Genomic DNA, 16746 nt, shown 5'->3' on the forward strand with positions numbered 1-16746 from the left:
TGCATTCATTTGCTTTGATACATTCAAATAGGCTAACTAGAATAGTCAGCAGGCTCAAGGTTGGTCAAAAAGCTTTTTTTTTTTTTTTTTTTAAGCTTTTTGAAGGAATAGAATAAATGACTTCCATTTTATTTTTTTTTTCTTATTTCCTTTTTTTTCCCCCAAAGAAAATTTACTTAAATGTCACCTCTATTAGCTGTATGTTGGTAATCCAACATATCTTATAGCCAGATACTTCTCCCGAACTACTGATTTGTAATTTGTTCTCTGTATATTTTTGATTCCCTCATTTCAAGCACACATCAAAGTTCTTGCTGTTTTCTTACCTAGGGAATTTTTATAGAACTGAAAGCAAAAACCCACCACTCCTCCTGCCTTTTATGAAAGCCTAAAGACAAGGAGAAGATTGTGTTGCATGTCCTGAGGGGTGGGGAGTGGATTAGAAAGAAAAACAGCACTTTAGGGAGAATATGGGTGAGGTGGAGAATGGGAGATATTCTTCTGGATATAGGAAAGGAGACAGTGTTTTCTGCAAACCTGTCCCTCCCTCTATCAGTCCCTGGGAGGTGTGGTACAGAGACCAAGGAGGAAACCCCAAGCCTACGGCTCTCAAACTCAGCAAAATTCCTTTGCTACAAGTAGCAAAGAAGCATCCGAGTCACAGGACCATAAGGGACTTTGGGAACCAAGAAAGTGGGACTACCAGTGTGGCCAATGATGGATGGAGAGCCAACTTCCACCCTTTGTCATTGCAAGACCTCCACACCTGGTATGGGAGAGGCCCAGGGACAACTGGAGATGAATCCCTGCCTTCATCTCAGCAAGAGGGAGAGCTAGAGGGGTCCCTGGGTGGCTCATTGAATTAAGCATCTGCTTTTGGCTCCGGTCATGATCCTGGAGTTCCGGGATCGAGCCCAGCATTGAGCTCTGCATCGGGCTCCCCGCTATCAGTTTGCACTGCTCTCTTTCTCACTCAAATAAATAAGTAATTAAAAAAAAAAAAAAAGACAGGGAGCTAGAAACTAAGTCCTAGTAATCCGAAAGAAAGTAAAGAACAGATTTCTGGCACATAGAGTTTGTGGCCAGAGATTCACAAGGCCCTCACACCCAAAGGAGAGACGGGGAAGTCTCCTACATGGGACTGGAAGGAAACAGAAATGATCACCTGTGAGCATGTGGTTGTATTTATCTGAAAATACAACAATTTTGGCCTAAGTGTTCAAAGTATCTGACTTTGTAAGAAAGTCAACTTCAGAGGTAGAAATTATTGCAAAATCAAGGAAAGCAAAGTCAAAGCAATGTCAGATAACACTCTCTAAGCTGGAACCAGAATTTAGTTAAGTAGTGGAGAATCTACCTCCGCGAAAAATGTGCAAGAAAACATTTCCCATAAACTGGCTCCAGGCCAGGTTAACACGTAAAGGAAAACTCTGCAGGAAATTTTAATTTGCAGATTATTTTCTGCCCTTCTACATGACGTCTGACACTGAAGATTTTAATAAAAAGAAATGAGATCACCAGGATGATAATTATATCAGACTAATTTTGGCTTGCCGTAATAATAACAACCTCTAGAACAGTATGGTGATAGGTTTTAATCTCTAGTGTTATCTTAAAGGCAAAATTGTATCCTGCAGGCAAATCCCCTTGTTTTGGCATATCTAGTAGTCTAAATTCTGTCATGATGCCATTGGGTCGTCTAAGGAAAATTAAATTAAATAAGTATGCACACATGTGCACACAAATTTCTCTGCTCCCAAAGACGAGCAAATTAAATTTACATTTACTTTCTCTGTACAGAGTGAAGCATTATTCTCAGCATATATTATTAATCAGGGGTTGAGAACTTAAGTGGCTGTGTATGTGGCGGGAGCACTGGGTCAATTCTTCCTGCATTAAAGACCGCCTGTCCCGCCCATCTCAGGGGACAAGATTGATTACCTCTAGCAGATGGTGTTTTTCTGATGGGATGATGTTGATGGCCCGATTGGGACAGGCCTTCCAATTTCTAAAGGTGAGCTAGTCATTCGGATTTTCAATATAAAAATTCTCAATTTCTAAATGTTAGCAACTAATTCAAAGATGTTAAAATGTTCTCTGTTGGCCAAACCAAGCATACTTTCCATGGGCTGTCAGCTGTGGCCTCTGCTGTGAATTATATTATGTTAGTGTTACTGACCATTCAAAAGGTTCAGATACCAATGTGCTTCAAGAGTGTGTGGTGTGTGGTGTGTGTGTGTGTGTGTGTGTGTGTGTGTGTGTGTGTGTAAGGGGAAGGCTGTACCGTGTTGAAGGGTGAAGAATTGGAGGGAAGGAGAGAATCAGAAGCAGTGGTTTTGTTCTTATACCCTAAGACCTTCTGAATTTACCTTCACCCCTGCTCTGTTTCTGCTTAGCCCTTAATCAAAGCCCACTTGAGAAGCCCAGCACAGAGACGTTATTTGCAATACAGGCTTGGGTGTGACCTCATGCCTGGTTCCTGTGGAGTGTGGATAGTGACATGTCAGGTATGATACCAATCTCCAAAGATCTTGATAAAGGAGCATGGTCTCCCAGAGAACCCGCTCCAGAAGCTCTAGGTCATTGGTACCACTCGACTCTTAGACAATACAATGTTAGTTCATCTCTTCGGAATTTTTCTGTGTTGGGAGTTAGAACCTTTACATGAGGTCCTTGTATGGACCGGTGACTTTTGTTGTTATCACTAGAGCACTGAGAAGTGCAGCAGGATTATTTGGAGGTGCCAAGGACCTTTAAAGGAGTCTAGGTGGGTGTGGGTGATTCAAGGAGTCACGCTGACTCTTACAGAAGTAGGGTTTTGTGCCTGAGAATAGAGCAGGTATGATGGAACTTTCCAGAAGGAGAGGGAAAGGACGGTGTGAAGTAAGCGTCTGTCCCTGTTCTAAGAGAAAGACAGTGGTCAAGAAGCCAAGAGGAGAGGTCCTATCCCTAGGGCAAAGGAACAAGCTCAAGGGGAAGGATGTTTTTCCCTTAAGACAGCGTAGGTAACAATAAGTATAAAGTTCCCCCCAACCCCTATACTATATCCCAGGGGCAGATCCTTGACAGATTTAGGGTTTTGTTCCCCCCTTTTGGGAGAATAGCTTTTAAATAACCATATTATACAGTAATTATATTTTACTTTGGTATTTATTTACTAAAAAATCTTCTTTTGCTTTAAAAAAAAATAAGTAATTTCCTCACCTAATGCAGGGCTTGAACTCACAAAGCGGAGATCAAGTCACATCTTCTTCTGACCGAGCCAGCCATGCGCCCCTTACTTTGTTTTATAATTACAAACTCAAGATCAGACCTAGTTTTCACCAGGGTCCTAACAATTCCATTGGCCCAACTCTGTACGATTACTTTCATTCTCTCCCTGTTAAGTTTCATTTCCTTCCCTGAAACTTCAAGAACTTCCTGTGGGGCAGGAAGAGAATGGGGGAAGGTCCTTATCATTCCCAGACCTTTGAGTTCAGGGAGCATAGGTCTGTATCTTTCCCATCAGCCTTAGGCGACAGGAGTTCACCGACAACAGTTGGAGGCTGCAGACAGCCACAAGAAAGTGAAGCTGATTCCTGCCTCTGCTGTTAGCAACCTAGTCTGAGGCTAAAAAGCATAAGGCACATAATGTAACTAACATGTGACCGGAAAAAACTAGCTATGGTTTACCGAGCAAGTAGAGGACATAAATTTGGGTTTACTCCTGTTTCAGCACACTTTAGTTATTTTTTTTTTAAGTTTTTATTTTAATACCAGGTAGTTAATATACAGTGTTATATGAGTTTCAGGAGCCCCATAGAGTGAGCCAGCAATTCAGGGTATATAAATTTTGCGCAAACACACACGCTCACAATTTAATTCTCCTAAAAGGCTGGGACATGACAAAGCTAAAGCTTTTTTCTTCCCTTCTATTTAACCTATAAAAAACCTCTAAGGTTTGAAGAAATAAAGTGACTCCCCAAGGTCACCCTTAAGGAGAAAGTGGTGGATCAGGTTTTGAATCCAGGCAGAGAGGGGTCTTGGACTTAGCTTTATTTAAGATCACACTGAGTTTTAAAGACTGGTGGCTCAGTGGGTTAAAGCCTCTGCCTTTGGCTCAGATCATGATCTCAGGGTCCTGGGATCAAGTCTCTAATCCACTCTCTGCTCAGCAGGGAGCCTGCTTCCCTTCCTCTCTCTCTGCCTGCCCCTCTGCCTACTTGTGATCTCTGTCAAATAAATAAATAAAATTTCTTTAAAAAAGACTGACTTTTTTTTTTTTTTTTAAAGTCATTTCCTTAATGTTACCCTCGTTTGCCTGATCTGCAGAGTGGCTTCCTCTTCAGTGGGTTGGTCTGAGTGACTGAGAAGGTGTAGAGCAAGCATTTAAGCCTATCTGTAACCTATAGTTAAGGCTCCTCAGAGTCAGGTCACCAAGTGAATTAAAAATAAAGTGACTTGGGGAGATGGAGAGGAGAAGTGAGTTGGGGGGAAATTGGAAGGGGAGAGGAACCATGAGAAACCGGACTCAAACAAACGGGGTTTTGGAGGGGTGGGGGTGGGAGGTTGGGGGGAGCCTGGTGGTGGGTATTATGGAGGGCACGGATTGCATGGAGCACTGGGTGTGGTGCATAAACAATGAATTCTGGAATACTGAAAAGAAATAAAAAATAAATATAAAAAAAAATAAACTGACGGGACAGGTAACCTGCAGAGCAGACTCGGGTCCCTCAACCTCCAGGATCCGCGTTGCCTATACACTTCCCTGCTTTTATTCTAACAAACACACCCTTGAAATCCAAAAGGGGGATACAGAAATTGCGTCGTCCCCACCGCTGCCAAACAGACTGACCTGCCCACCCCCTTTCCCCGGGGTTCATTCTTCCGCCTGCCCCAGGTCTGACTCAGCACTAGACCCGCACACTGGGTTTGAAATTAGAAAAAGAAACAAAACCTCCCAGGGGGCGGCCTTTTCCCTCGGGTCATACGCCAAGTCTCCTCCCTGGTGGCGTGGTGGCGGTGGGGGGGAACCTCGGTGTCCCCCACCACGGTGCGCATTCCCCCTTCCTCCGCGACCTCCGCCAATTCGGCCACCACCACGAGCCAAGGCTTGTAAGCGGGAGTGAGGGGGGAGGTTTGTTAAAAATGTCAACGCTGGCAGACATCAGAGCCACAGGGCTGTGCCTACCCCGCTGGACCCCCCAAGCCCCTCTCCCCTCCCCACCACCGCCCCAGCGCTGGGAGCTGGAGCCGGGAAAGGCGGGCGGAGCGCCGCGGCAGGACCCCCCGGGCCCCCAGGGCAGCGTGCGCGCCCCATCGGCTCCGGAGCAGCCACCCGCAAGGCTGCCCCGCCCCCGCACGCCGAGCCCCGCCTCCCGCCCCGCCCCCGCGCACGCCCCGCCCCGCGCCTCCCACGCCCGGGCACCGCCCCCCCGCCCGCCGGGCGCCCGCGCCGCAGGAAGGAGCCGCCAGCCCCAGCCGCGCGGGCCTCAGCGTGCAGATCCGCACCATGCCCCGCATAGATGCAGACCTCAAGCTGGACTTCAAGGATGTCCTGCTGCGACCCAAGCGGAGCAGCCTCAGGAGCCGCGCCGAGGTGGGGTCCTCCGAAAGCCGCAGTGGGGTGGGATTTGTTTTCCGGGTGGCTCGCGAGAGGCCGCTGGAAGGAGGCGGGCTGTGCTAACCTTGCGGGCTTTTCCGTGTGTCGGTGTTGTGGGATGAGATGCAGACCCTCCCCCTCCCTCCCGGGCCCTCCCCGCCTGCTGAGAAAGGGGGAAGCCTGCTGGTTCTCAGCCAGGACTTGAGGAACCCTGCTCCTGCTGCGGTGTAAAATTATAAATGCGTCCGGTCGGGCGGGCAGGAGGGGAAGTCCACAGTGGACCAAACCACAGAGGAAGAAAGATCAAGTGGCCAACTGATTTGGGGGTGGTGGTGGTTGGGGGGTGCATAGAGGAAGGAATTGACCCAGTGGAGCCCAGGTGTAGAGGGAGAAGACGAACGACTGGACAGCTTTGTGATTTTGGCACTGGCTCTCGGTGCGGAGAACTGCCCCTCGCTGCTCTGCTATCAGGTCCAGCGAGGGAATTTTTTTTTTTTTTTTTTCCTGATGTCCAAATAAACAAGCTCCTGGGCGGCAAAAGTTCAGGGTTTACTTCCCACGTTTCGGTGACCTTGGCCAGGAGGGAGGCTGGGGACTCGTTCCTGGTGGCACCCCACTTACTGGGCAGCTGCAGTCCAGCCCAGTTCTACTATCAGCTGTTCTGGTATCAGGTCCAGCGAGGGAATTTTTTATTTTTAAATGTCTGAAAAAACGGGCTTCGGGGTGGCAAAAGTTCAGGGTTTACTTTCCACTTTTCAGTGACCTTGTTAGGAGTGAGGCTGGGGACTCGTTCCTGGTGGCACCCCGCTTACTGGACAGCTGCAGTCCTGCCCAGTTCGAGGGAAGCAGAAAGCTCTGGGGTATGGGCGTGGGAGGCAAACAGGGACATCCTGGATAGTTTGGCTGGTTCTGTGTTGTGGAGATCAAAGCCTGAGGAACAGGTGGATCCTGGGCTGGCAGTAGCCCCCCGGGGAGAGGGCGAGTGGTAGCCCTGCTGGGGATGAGGAAGGTGAAAGTCTGAAGGATAAACTAGTTGCTCAGAAAAGCAGAGTCCCCCCGGGGCAAGAGGGTGTGCTGGAGACCATGGCTTTGCCTGGTCTTTCAAGAGCTGGAGAAGGAGGTGAGAAAATGACTCCATCTGGAGGCTGGGCCGCGGGAGTAAACAGGAGGAAGCAGAGCCAGCACAGCCTTCCAAACGCTCCGCTCCACAAGATCATAAATACATTCCCTTGCAAGGAACTCAGCTGCCCGCCTGTGCCCAGGCCTGACTGCAGTGCCTGGCGTTGCCAGCCGAGGGCTGGTTTGGTTTGAGGAAGCGTCTTCTTCTAGCCAGTGACCAGAACAAGTCACCATCTCAAGCAGGAGGGGTGGCGGCTGGACCCAGAGAGGGTGAGACAGGACAGGTCGGCAAGAGGTCAGGAATGGTCAACCCTCATCCTTTCCTTCATCACATCCTTAAAGGCCCTAGGACCCTTGAAAAAACAATAAAAAGTTTGGGTGGCAGGTAGGCTGTACCTAAGGCCAGAACAAGACAAGACGTGGGGATTCTGGGCAGACGAGTAATAATGTGGAGGGGGCCTCAATATTCTTTCAGTATTTGTTCAAAATTCACTTAGGAGAGAGAAACTTAATTTTAAGAAAAATGATGTGCTTAAAACAATGATAAATCATATGTATTTTCTGAGCCGGGAAGCATCTCAAGAAGGTAAAACATTTAGAATTTATGTAATAGAGTGAATTTTTCTTTTCCAGAGGTTACTATGATGTCATGCATCATTTCCTTTCATACTTTGGGCTGATTGAAACCATTCATGTCCCAACTTCCAGTGGCACCTTCCGTCTCCATGTACACATTACAGTGAGAACTCTGTGCCCTTGAGAAATGTTTTCATATTTCCATTTTTATGGGCACTTGCCAGCTCTGTGCCTGGAAAACAGAGTTAACTGGAATCACCTTTCCAGTTGGTTTCTCTAACCGTGTAGGTGCCTGGTTGGTTGCTTCCCATAGTCTGCCTGCTTTGATGATGTCGGAGGGATCTAGCTAGCCCTGGATCTGAGTAGGCTTCTAATCAGTATTTGCCCTGTTTGTTGTGGATACCTGAAATTTCTCAGAGGGTGATGATCAAAACTTTTCATTGTGCAATCAGATAAAAGTCTAGAACGCTTGTCCCCCGACAGAGGTAATATCTGCATGCAAAAATGGTAAGGCAGCCTTTGAGCTGAACCAGAGAGCTGAGCAGCGTGGAGTTGGGAGAGAGAAAACATAGCCCGCCAGAGCAGACCTGGCTGGGAAGGGGGTTTTGAGTCTTGACAAGATTTATCCCTGCAGCAGTTTTGCTGAGAGCTAGGTTTGCTCATGGATGATCAGGCAGTGAGCAGGAAATGGAGAGAAAGGCAGAATGGTTTCCCACTTAGACATTCTAGGACTCCTGGAGGGACTTTTCTGCAGGCGTCTTATAAAATGGATTTGAGGTCAGCACCTGGGTACCAGTGGAGGTGGCTCAGGTGGCCTTATTGTGATCATACCAGGTAGGAGGTTCTCTCTCAACTGTCCATACAAGCCCCTGGCACGTAAGAATAAAGTCCTGCAGGGCTGCACGGGGGCATTTGGGTCAGCCTTTCAAAAGAAGTCTCATGTTTGTTGATGAAGCAAGAATTTTGTCTTTATCTGACACACTGGAGAGATTGAGTCATTCCTTAACTCCCTGCTCTGTTCTTCAAAACCCATTCCTGACTCTGGTGTCCCACTGGAGCCCTGAACCCAAGGTAAGATTTAAAACAAGAAACAAAAACTTACTAACACAGCCATTACTTTGGGAAGTCTGACAATGAAGAAATTTGCAGCAGAAAATTGACCACTTGTCCTAAGACAGAGAAGACTCGACACAATGTTAAAACTCATTAGTGATTTTTTTTTCCTTTCTTTCTTTCTTTCTTTTTTTTTTTTTTTTTTTAATACCAGGGAGAGGCGGATCCAGGGAATTGGGATAGTGGCTGGGGGTCCACAGCAGGCTGGCCCACAGGGGATCAGAGCATGGCAGGAGAGAATGTAGGGCTGGGAGCATGCCGACCTGGGTTTTAGTCCAACCTCTGTGCTATTTTAGTGTCTTGGCTCTGTGTTAGTTTCAGGGAGCCCTGTGTAACAAAGAAGTTGGGCTTATGCAGTAGAAATTTATTGTCTCAAAGTGCAGGAGGCTAGGAGCCCCAGATAGAAGTATCCACAGGCTGGGTCTTTCTGATCTGTGCAGGAGAGAATCTGTTACATTTCTCTCTCCTCCCTTCTGATTGTTTACCTGCTCTCTTGAGTGTTCCTTACCTATAGAGGCATCATTGCTATCTCTGCCTTGATCTTTACACCCTGTTCTCCCTTTCTGTGTCTGTGTCCACATTTTCCTACCTTGCGAACACCAGTCATAGGGGGATGGACCCTACCCTCCTGACCCCCTCGTCTTACCTTGATCATCAGCAAAGACCCTATTAAAATTCAGAGATAACCCTGGTTTGGCATTTCGGCATCTTTTTTCGAAGACACATTGCAAACCGTAACTGCCTCTATAAATTTTACTCTGTAAAATTAGAGGGTGTGGGGTCAGATTGTTCTAGGGAACCTCTCGCTCCAGAATATACATATTGTCTCCAACACAAAGGTTCTCCCTAGGTTTGGAGCAGCGTGAGCGTGTGTATTTTGGAAAGCATCCTGCAATGATTCTGATGTGCACACAGATGTGCTGGGCTAGCCGCTGGAGTCTTTCCCACCTGTGGAACCCGGGGCTCTCTGGTCATGCACAGCTGCACGAACTTCTCCAGATCCTGCCAGCTGGTGGTGAAGCCTGCAGGGGGCAGAAGGTTCAGAAGGCTGGGCAGGAGCCCACCCTAGCATCGCCCTGAAAGTACAGTATCATTCTTACCCCTTGGTCAGACATTAGCTTCTTCCCCACTTTTCAGCCTCGAGGACTATAAAGCTGGGAGGGAGTCTCCTGTAGACTTACCTTTTACAGGTGAGACAGATCATCATTTATTTCAGAGCATTACTTAGATCCGTACCACCTACCGATCTAGGCAAAAGAGGCTCCTACCCCACACGACCCTCCTGGTCTCCTGTACCCTTCTCCTCACTGAACGGGACTGGAGGACCAGGCTTATTCTCTAGGTCATTTCCAGGTACTCGGGATCCTGGATTTCCCTTGCTCAGATGACTTCAAGCTAGTTCCAAGGCTGGCAAGGGCTCCAGGTGGGTTTTCCCAAGGTCCTGAGACGCTGTTGCTGTGCTCACCTCCGACCTCAGTGAGTGGCCCAGTGGCAGCCGTGTGTGGGCATGGGGAGCTTGGTTTGCAGAACTGGAGTGTCCTTATGTGCATGTCAGCATTTGTGTGGACCGGAGTCCAGGCGCTGGTTCCCCATTATACCGTGTCCTGGTACTTTCCAGTTGATTAATGAAATTGTGTTTGTCAGGTGGGAGGGTAGAGCATGGTGTAAAAGGCTTATGCTTCGGGGAGAGCATAAAGGGCGGCAAAAACATGCATTTTTGAGGTGGAGGAGGGGTAGTTTATGACTTTATGTTCCCTTGCAAATCAGGCTGAGCGGAGTGGGAACTTGAAGGTGCTATATTTGGTGCATCGACCAGCTGTGGCAGATTAAATGCCAAGTTTTGTTCCTGGGAGGCTGGAATATTTAAAATACCTCTCTCGGTGAACAAGTGGTGTATTCAGGGGGGCGTGGGGGGGGCAGGGATGTGTGTGTCTTTTTGCCTGTGTGGATGAGGGAAGATAACTAAGATTTTTTAAAATTTTATTTTAATTTTTAATTTTAATTTTCATTTAATTAAAATTTTAATTTAATAGGTTAATTTAAAAAATTTTTAACTCCAGCATAGAGAACATACAGTGTAATATTAATTTCAGGTGTACAATAGAGTGATTCGTGATTCCGTATGTCAGTGGTGCCCATCACAGCAAGTGCCTTCCTTATTCCCCATCACCTGTTCCCCCCCCCCCCACTTTCTCCCTCTGGGAACGCTGAATGTGTTCTCTAGAATTCAGAGTCTGTTTCTTGGTTTGTCTCCTTTTCTCTCTCTTTTTCCTTTGTGCATGTGTTGTATTTCTTAAATTCCATATATGAGTGAAATTATATGGTGTTTGTCTTTCTCTGATTAATGTCACTTGGCATGATATTCTCTAGTTCATCCATGTTATTGCAAATGGCAAGGGTTCGTTCTTTTATATGGCCAAGTAATATTCCATTTTATATATATACATACACACACATATACACACAATTACACAGACACACACACACACACACCCACGTCTTCTCTATCCATTCATTAGTTGGTGGACACGTCGGCTGTTTCCATAATTTGTCTATTGGAACTAATTCTGCTATAAACATACAGGTGCATGTATCCCTTTGAATTAGTGTTTTTGTATTTTGGGGGGTAAATACCCCGTAATGCAACTGCTGGGTCCTAGGGCAATTCTATTTTTGAGTTTCTCTGGAACCTCCCTACTGTTTTCCACAGTGGCTATAACAGTTTGCCTTCTCATCAACAGGGCAGGAGGTTCCTTTTTCTCCACATCCTTGCTAACATCTGTTGTTTCTCACCTTTCCGATTTTAGCCATTCTGACTGGTGTGAGGTGATACCTCCTTGTCGTTTTGCTTTGCTTTTCCCTTATAATGAGCGATGTTGAGCGTCTTTTCACGTGTCTGTTGGCCATCTCTGTGTCTTCTTTGGAGAAATGTCTGCTCAGGTGCTCTGCCCATTTTTAATAGGATTATTCCTTTTTGGGGGGGTTGAGTTGTTATAAGTTCTTTATATATTTTGGATCCTAACCCTTTATCGGATATGTCATTTGCAAATATCATTTCTCATTCCATAGGCTGCGTTTTTGTTTTGCTGATTGTTTTCCTGTGCTGTGCAGAAGCTTTTTAAAAAGATTTAATTTAATTAATTAATTAATTTATTTATTTTTATTTAAGAGAGAGACAGAGCACAAGCAGGGAGGGGGCAGAGGGAGAGGGATAAGAAGACTCCCTGTTGAGCAGGAAGCCCAACGTGGGGCTCGATCCCAGAACCCTGGGATCATGACCTGAGCCGAAGGCAGCCGCTTAACCGACTGAGCCACCCAGGTGCCCCAAAGCTTTTTATTTTTATATAATCCCAATAGTTTATTCTTCCTTGGGGAAGATCCTTTTAGTTCTCATTCTTAGAATTAGGGGTTGTGTGGGATCTACCACATGAAGACTAGAAAGAGGGGCAGGAGCCCACTGTCAAGGCTGACCTTTTTCCATGAAGAGCTCTCTATTTTCTATACTGCTGATAGGGTTTGGGGTGCCAGGAAAAACCCATTGTGAGCTCAGCTGGATGCAGAATGTAGCAGCCCTCCCCAAGCATCTTGGGAGGAGTATGAGTCTTTTGAGACCTAGGATTATTCTGATTATTTTAAGCCCTCAATGCCAGAATGTTAGAGTGCCCTTAACAGCACAGAAAGTTGCAACTAATAGACTCCTTCAGTTAGCTTTCTGAATGTAAATCGAGCTTGCTTCGCTGAAGTAGAGCCAAGAATCCTAATGAAGGAAGCAGAGGAGGGGAGGAGCTGCCCCACCTGCTCGGGCGGTGACTGCATTTCATTTGCCATCATCTTGGCTTTTAAGGCTGCAGCAGACAAACCTATGACGTCATTCACCCAGGAAGCCTTCTGGACGCAGAGTTGCATAGAGAGCAATGGAGGTGCGTGGAAAGGCTAAACGGCCCGAGGTGTCCCTTGGTGTTTTTTGACACGTGATGGCAAAGTGAAAGTTGTCTCAAATGAAAAGGGATGGGGGAAGGGGAGGTCAACCCTGGTCGGAAATGATTATTGCTGATGGACTCCTGAAGCTGCTATTAATGTGGAGTCGGAGTTATTTCAGAAACTGAAGATGTGCGCCTGTGTGTCTCCCGCCGGTTCTCCTTTGGGGAAGCGCCCACTTCCAGGATGGCCTCGTGCCTGTCAAGGTCCAGCCAAGGGGACGGACAGTGCTGATCATGTAAAACAGGGAATTTAACGCAAGCTATCTGAGCTCCGCTGACAGGCTCTATGAGATACTGGGGCGCCAGAGATTGGCAAGAGTGGAAAACCACTTCCCAACGGGAGGAGGTGATGTTCCCGGAGCCCAAGTCCTGGGATCACTTTGCAAAAGCTAGAACCGAGACCATGCAGGCGGAGGCTGAAGAGTTCCGGGAGACATGCCCTGACTACCTACAGCCGCCCCGCCCCCACCTTGTCCCACACTGTTCTTCCGTGACCTGCCCAGTTTCTTCATTGGCTGAACCCAGCCAGAAACCAACCTGGACAGTGGAGCCTTGGGGTGGGGTGGGGGAAGAGTGGCCTTCCTATGGTAAAAGGGGGGCCAGAAAAGGGTGGAGAATGGATCCCTGAGCCTACAAGTCTTGGATCTGCTTGGGTTGAAGAAGGAGTTCTGACGCCTGGCCCTCGCCTGCAGCTTTGGCTGAGCTCACCATCTTGACTTGGCTCTTGCCCTGGGTTTCTGAGCGCCCCAGCTTAGTCACAAATGCCTTGAAGTTGGAGTTAGAGGAAAATGGGAGGGCCTTCCCCCAAATATTTGCATGTCAAAGGAGCAAGCGTTGATATGCGCAGACCTGTGGTTGTAAGTACTTCCTCTCCTTCACGGGTTAAGGGATTAATGGTTTGCCGCTCACTGTGGGGTGAATCGGGAGTGTCTGGTTCTAAGAATGAAAGGGAAAACCATGCTTGGCAGGGAAGAATGGAGGGAGTTTTTCCAGAAGGGGAATGGTCCCTCCGGTGCTTGAAAGTAGGGAAGATAGCATGGATTTGGGTATTTTGGGTCAGGATGGATCAGGCTGGGGACAGAGGGTGGCAGTGGGTGGGGAGGGGGAGGGGCTACTGAAGGAGACAAACTTCCGGTTCCGAGGTTTGTCTTGAGGGAACACTGTCCGGAGCCTTGTACTGGTGCTTGAGGATCCCGATGAGGCCGGTTCAGCTTTGTCCCTGAATGACAACCTGTCACTTGGTGTCCCGAGGAACTCTCCTATTTTTGGAACATGGGGCTCAGCCCCTAAGAGACCAAGGGACCAAGGGACATGCACTTCCTTTTTGTTCTTCCCTTGCTCCAGACTCTTCACAAACCACTTACTTTCCCTTTTTGCCAACAGGTGGATCTTGAGCGTACCTTCACGTTTCGAAACTCGAAGCAGACCTACTCAGGGATTCCCATCATTGTGGCCAATATGGACACCGTGGGGACATTCGAGATGGCAGTGGTGATGTCCCAGGTAAGATGGTAGGCTTTGTTCCCTCTGCTGCTGACCCTGGCCACGTTGTCAGGGGCCTATCCTAGACGTGTTCAGACAAGGGAGAAGAGAGAAAATTGAGATATTTTGGGTCGTTCATTGCCCATACTAGTTAGTTCTGGATGCTGAGGGGCACTTCTTATCTTCCCTTTGCAATCAGAAGATGGCCGGAGTGTGGACTTCAGAGTCAATGAGATGCTCTGGATCTTCATCCCTTTCTTGCTTGAAAATGTTCATGATCATTTGAGAAACTAGAGATCTTATAAAGTTAGACTGCTGTCATGTTATAGAAGAACGACCTTGTCTTTGAAATTAAGGCAGAGCTGCTTTGTGGGCAGTCTGTGCAGTAACACTTACTACAAAACATTTATTGAGAACTTAAGTGCCAAATAGTAGATAGAAGGTATGTAATGTTGTCACAGCCTCTCCAGGTGGGTTCCTTTTACAGAACGGAGGCAGAGATGGAGAGGAGAGGTCCCTTGGCTCAGGGCATTTAGTCCAGTAGAGACAGAGCCAAGATTCAAACTCAGACTGATTTTGGGAATAATTCCCAACTCACACTGCTAGCTAACAGTCGAAGCTCAAGGTCCTTCTGGCCACTTACCAGTCTCATGTCCTTTAAAGGGAGTAGTTGGTGTCCTGGCATTGGGAGAAATAAAGGAAAAGCCATTTGTGGGCAGGACCTTTGTCCCATAAGGCTGGGTCTGAGGTCCAACACATCTTATTCATCCTCGATATGAAATGTTTGCTTCTGATCTGCACAGTGGGTATGTGTCTTCTTGCATCGATAATGCCTGCCAAGTGGAAAGAGAAATCCAATTAGTTGAAAGAGCTTCTTGCTGTGGGACCCCAGGAGGTGTTAGGATTCATTATTAGCCAGTGATTAGAAGGAAGATTTTCAAACCTATGATGAATTCGAAAAATGGAGTAGGGGGTGGTCTGTCTGATTTCATGATCAGCTATATCTCTGTCAGCCCACAGCCCCCACTGAGCTTGGGCCCGGAGGCTAATAAATTAATTGGTTAAGAAATCTGTATTTTTTTTTTTTCTCCTTGTCTTTCCCTTGCTCGGCTCTGTGATCAGCCATTGCTACCAATGAATTATGTATTAGTGTAAAAGTGGGTGGAATCAGGGAGCAAATAAATTGTCCAGATTAATTCCCATCTCGAGTTAGGAGTCCATTAAAAAGTGTAAAATTTGCTACGTCCCGCCCATTTTCATAGGAAGGACTCCCTGTCGTTTGAGACCATGGACATTGTAAACACAGTAAAACAGTGTACCCTGAAGCCATGTGCGTGTGCACTGTGAATTTTCTGCCTCTAGGAGCCACTGATTGAATGCGAATTCATAAAGGCATGGGATTTTAGAATGGAAAAGTGTAGATGGGAAAACAGACCCAGAGAAGTTAGGAGAAGGGAAGGAGCCTGAGCTCCGAAGTCAGATTTGAGTTTGATTCTGGCCTTTGCCCCTTTTTGGCCAAGCTGTCTCTAAATTGCTTGTGCTCTATTTCTGTCTGCAAAGCTAGTGTGACTGTAGGAAGTTGCTCGAAGTCAATGAGATGGTATACGAAGTGTTGGCACAAAGCGTGTCAGTGTTGGATTGGGTCGGTAGTCATAGGTGTGGGATTACGATTTGTCGAATTCCCTCCCTCAAGAATACCAACCGCCTGTTGGGTTTAGCTTTTAGCAAGCCATGTTTAGACTTTCAGGTATGAGTAGAGATTCTCTTGGGTTGGCCGAACAGCAGTTGGGCCTCGACACTCTTTGGGGCAGGGTACCTGCTGCCTGCCACTCTGGGCAGTGGGGCTGGGACCAGGCCCTGGAAACCCTTCATTTTCCCTCCCGGGCCTCCCAGCCGAGCCTCCTGAGTCCTGGATCAGGGTTGTCTGATTAGATGAGAACGGAGAACATGGTTGTGTGTTTTTACTGGTGACTCCTTTGTCTGTTCTTGGCTCTCAGCATATTTAAAGTAAATGAAGCATGAACTGGGTTCCTATACCCATTCTTTTGTGTTGCTGGGTCCCCCCTGGCCCATGCGGGGTGGAGAGCGGGCTGGCCTGACTTCCTGTCCTAACAGGAAGTCTGTTTTGTTCCCTAGCACTCCATGTTCACAGCAATTCACAAGCACTACACCTTGGACGACTGGAAGCTCTTCGCAGCTCATCACCCAGAGTGTCTGCAGGTAGGACTGTACCTCGTTCTAAGTTACATTTCTTCGTGGGGGGGCGGGGAGGGGGGAAACACTTCAGGGTGGTTGCAAAGGTTTGAATTGGCAGTGAACAGACCTGCAGAGTCACCAGAGAGAGAGAGACCTGTGGAAAGCCTGTCGTGGGCCCTGCCCTTGCTCTTCGTCATTGCTGGGAAAACCTGTTCTGGATCCAATTTTTAAAATAATTAGGATATCTTGTTTTGTTTTGTTTTTTTTCCCCTCTTGAAAAATTTTGTGTTCCATCCTGAGAGCCTGTGGAAGACCTATGTTTCCTGCAAGGGGTGCCTCGAGTCCGAACAGTCCTCTGATGGGAGGAAAAACATCAAATTATAACGAGTTGTTTTGGAGTTGAGTAAACACTATGCCCATTAGGAAGGCTGTAATCAGAAAGGTCCTAATGAGCGCTGGCATGGGTGTGAAGAAACTGGGGCCCTTCCGCATGGCTGGGGGAAATGTAAAATAGCACAGCTGTTTTGGCACTTACTTTGGCTCTTACTCAGAACGTCAGATAGCAGAGTTGCGACTGGACCCAGCAGTTCCATTTCTGGGTGTAGACCTCGCACACACAGAAGTAGGTGTCCACACAGAGACTTGCCCGCAAACGTTCGTAGCGGTGTTATTCATCGGAGTGGAGAGATAGAAACCATC

The 16746-nt window shown here is 47.4% G+C and overlaps 1 protein-coding gene across 1 annotated transcript in view; it reads left to right on the plus strand.

The window, feature by feature from the left end:
- The first annotated feature begins 5402 nt into the window (after positions 1-5402).
- Positions 5403-16746, plus strand: part of GMPR (guanosine monophosphate reductase) — a 46468-nt gene continuing 35124 nt past the window's right edge. Inside the window, exons 1-3 of the mRNA XM_032341176.1 lie at positions 5403-5578; positions 13753-13872; positions 15988-16071. Coding sequence (XP_032197067.1) covers positions 5492-5578; positions 13753-13872; positions 15988-16071 — 291 coding nt within the window. The 5' untranslated portion in view covers positions 5403-5491. The remainder of the gene's footprint in view (positions 5579-13752; positions 13873-15987; positions 16072-16746) is intronic.

This window comes from Mustela erminea, chromosome 4, assembly GCF_009829155.1.
Source record: "Mustela erminea isolate mMusErm1 chromosome 4, mMusErm1.Pri, whole genome shotgun sequence".
In the NCBI taxonomy this organism is placed as follows: domain Eukaryota; kingdom Metazoa; phylum Chordata; class Mammalia; order Carnivora; family Mustelidae; genus Mustela; species Mustela erminea.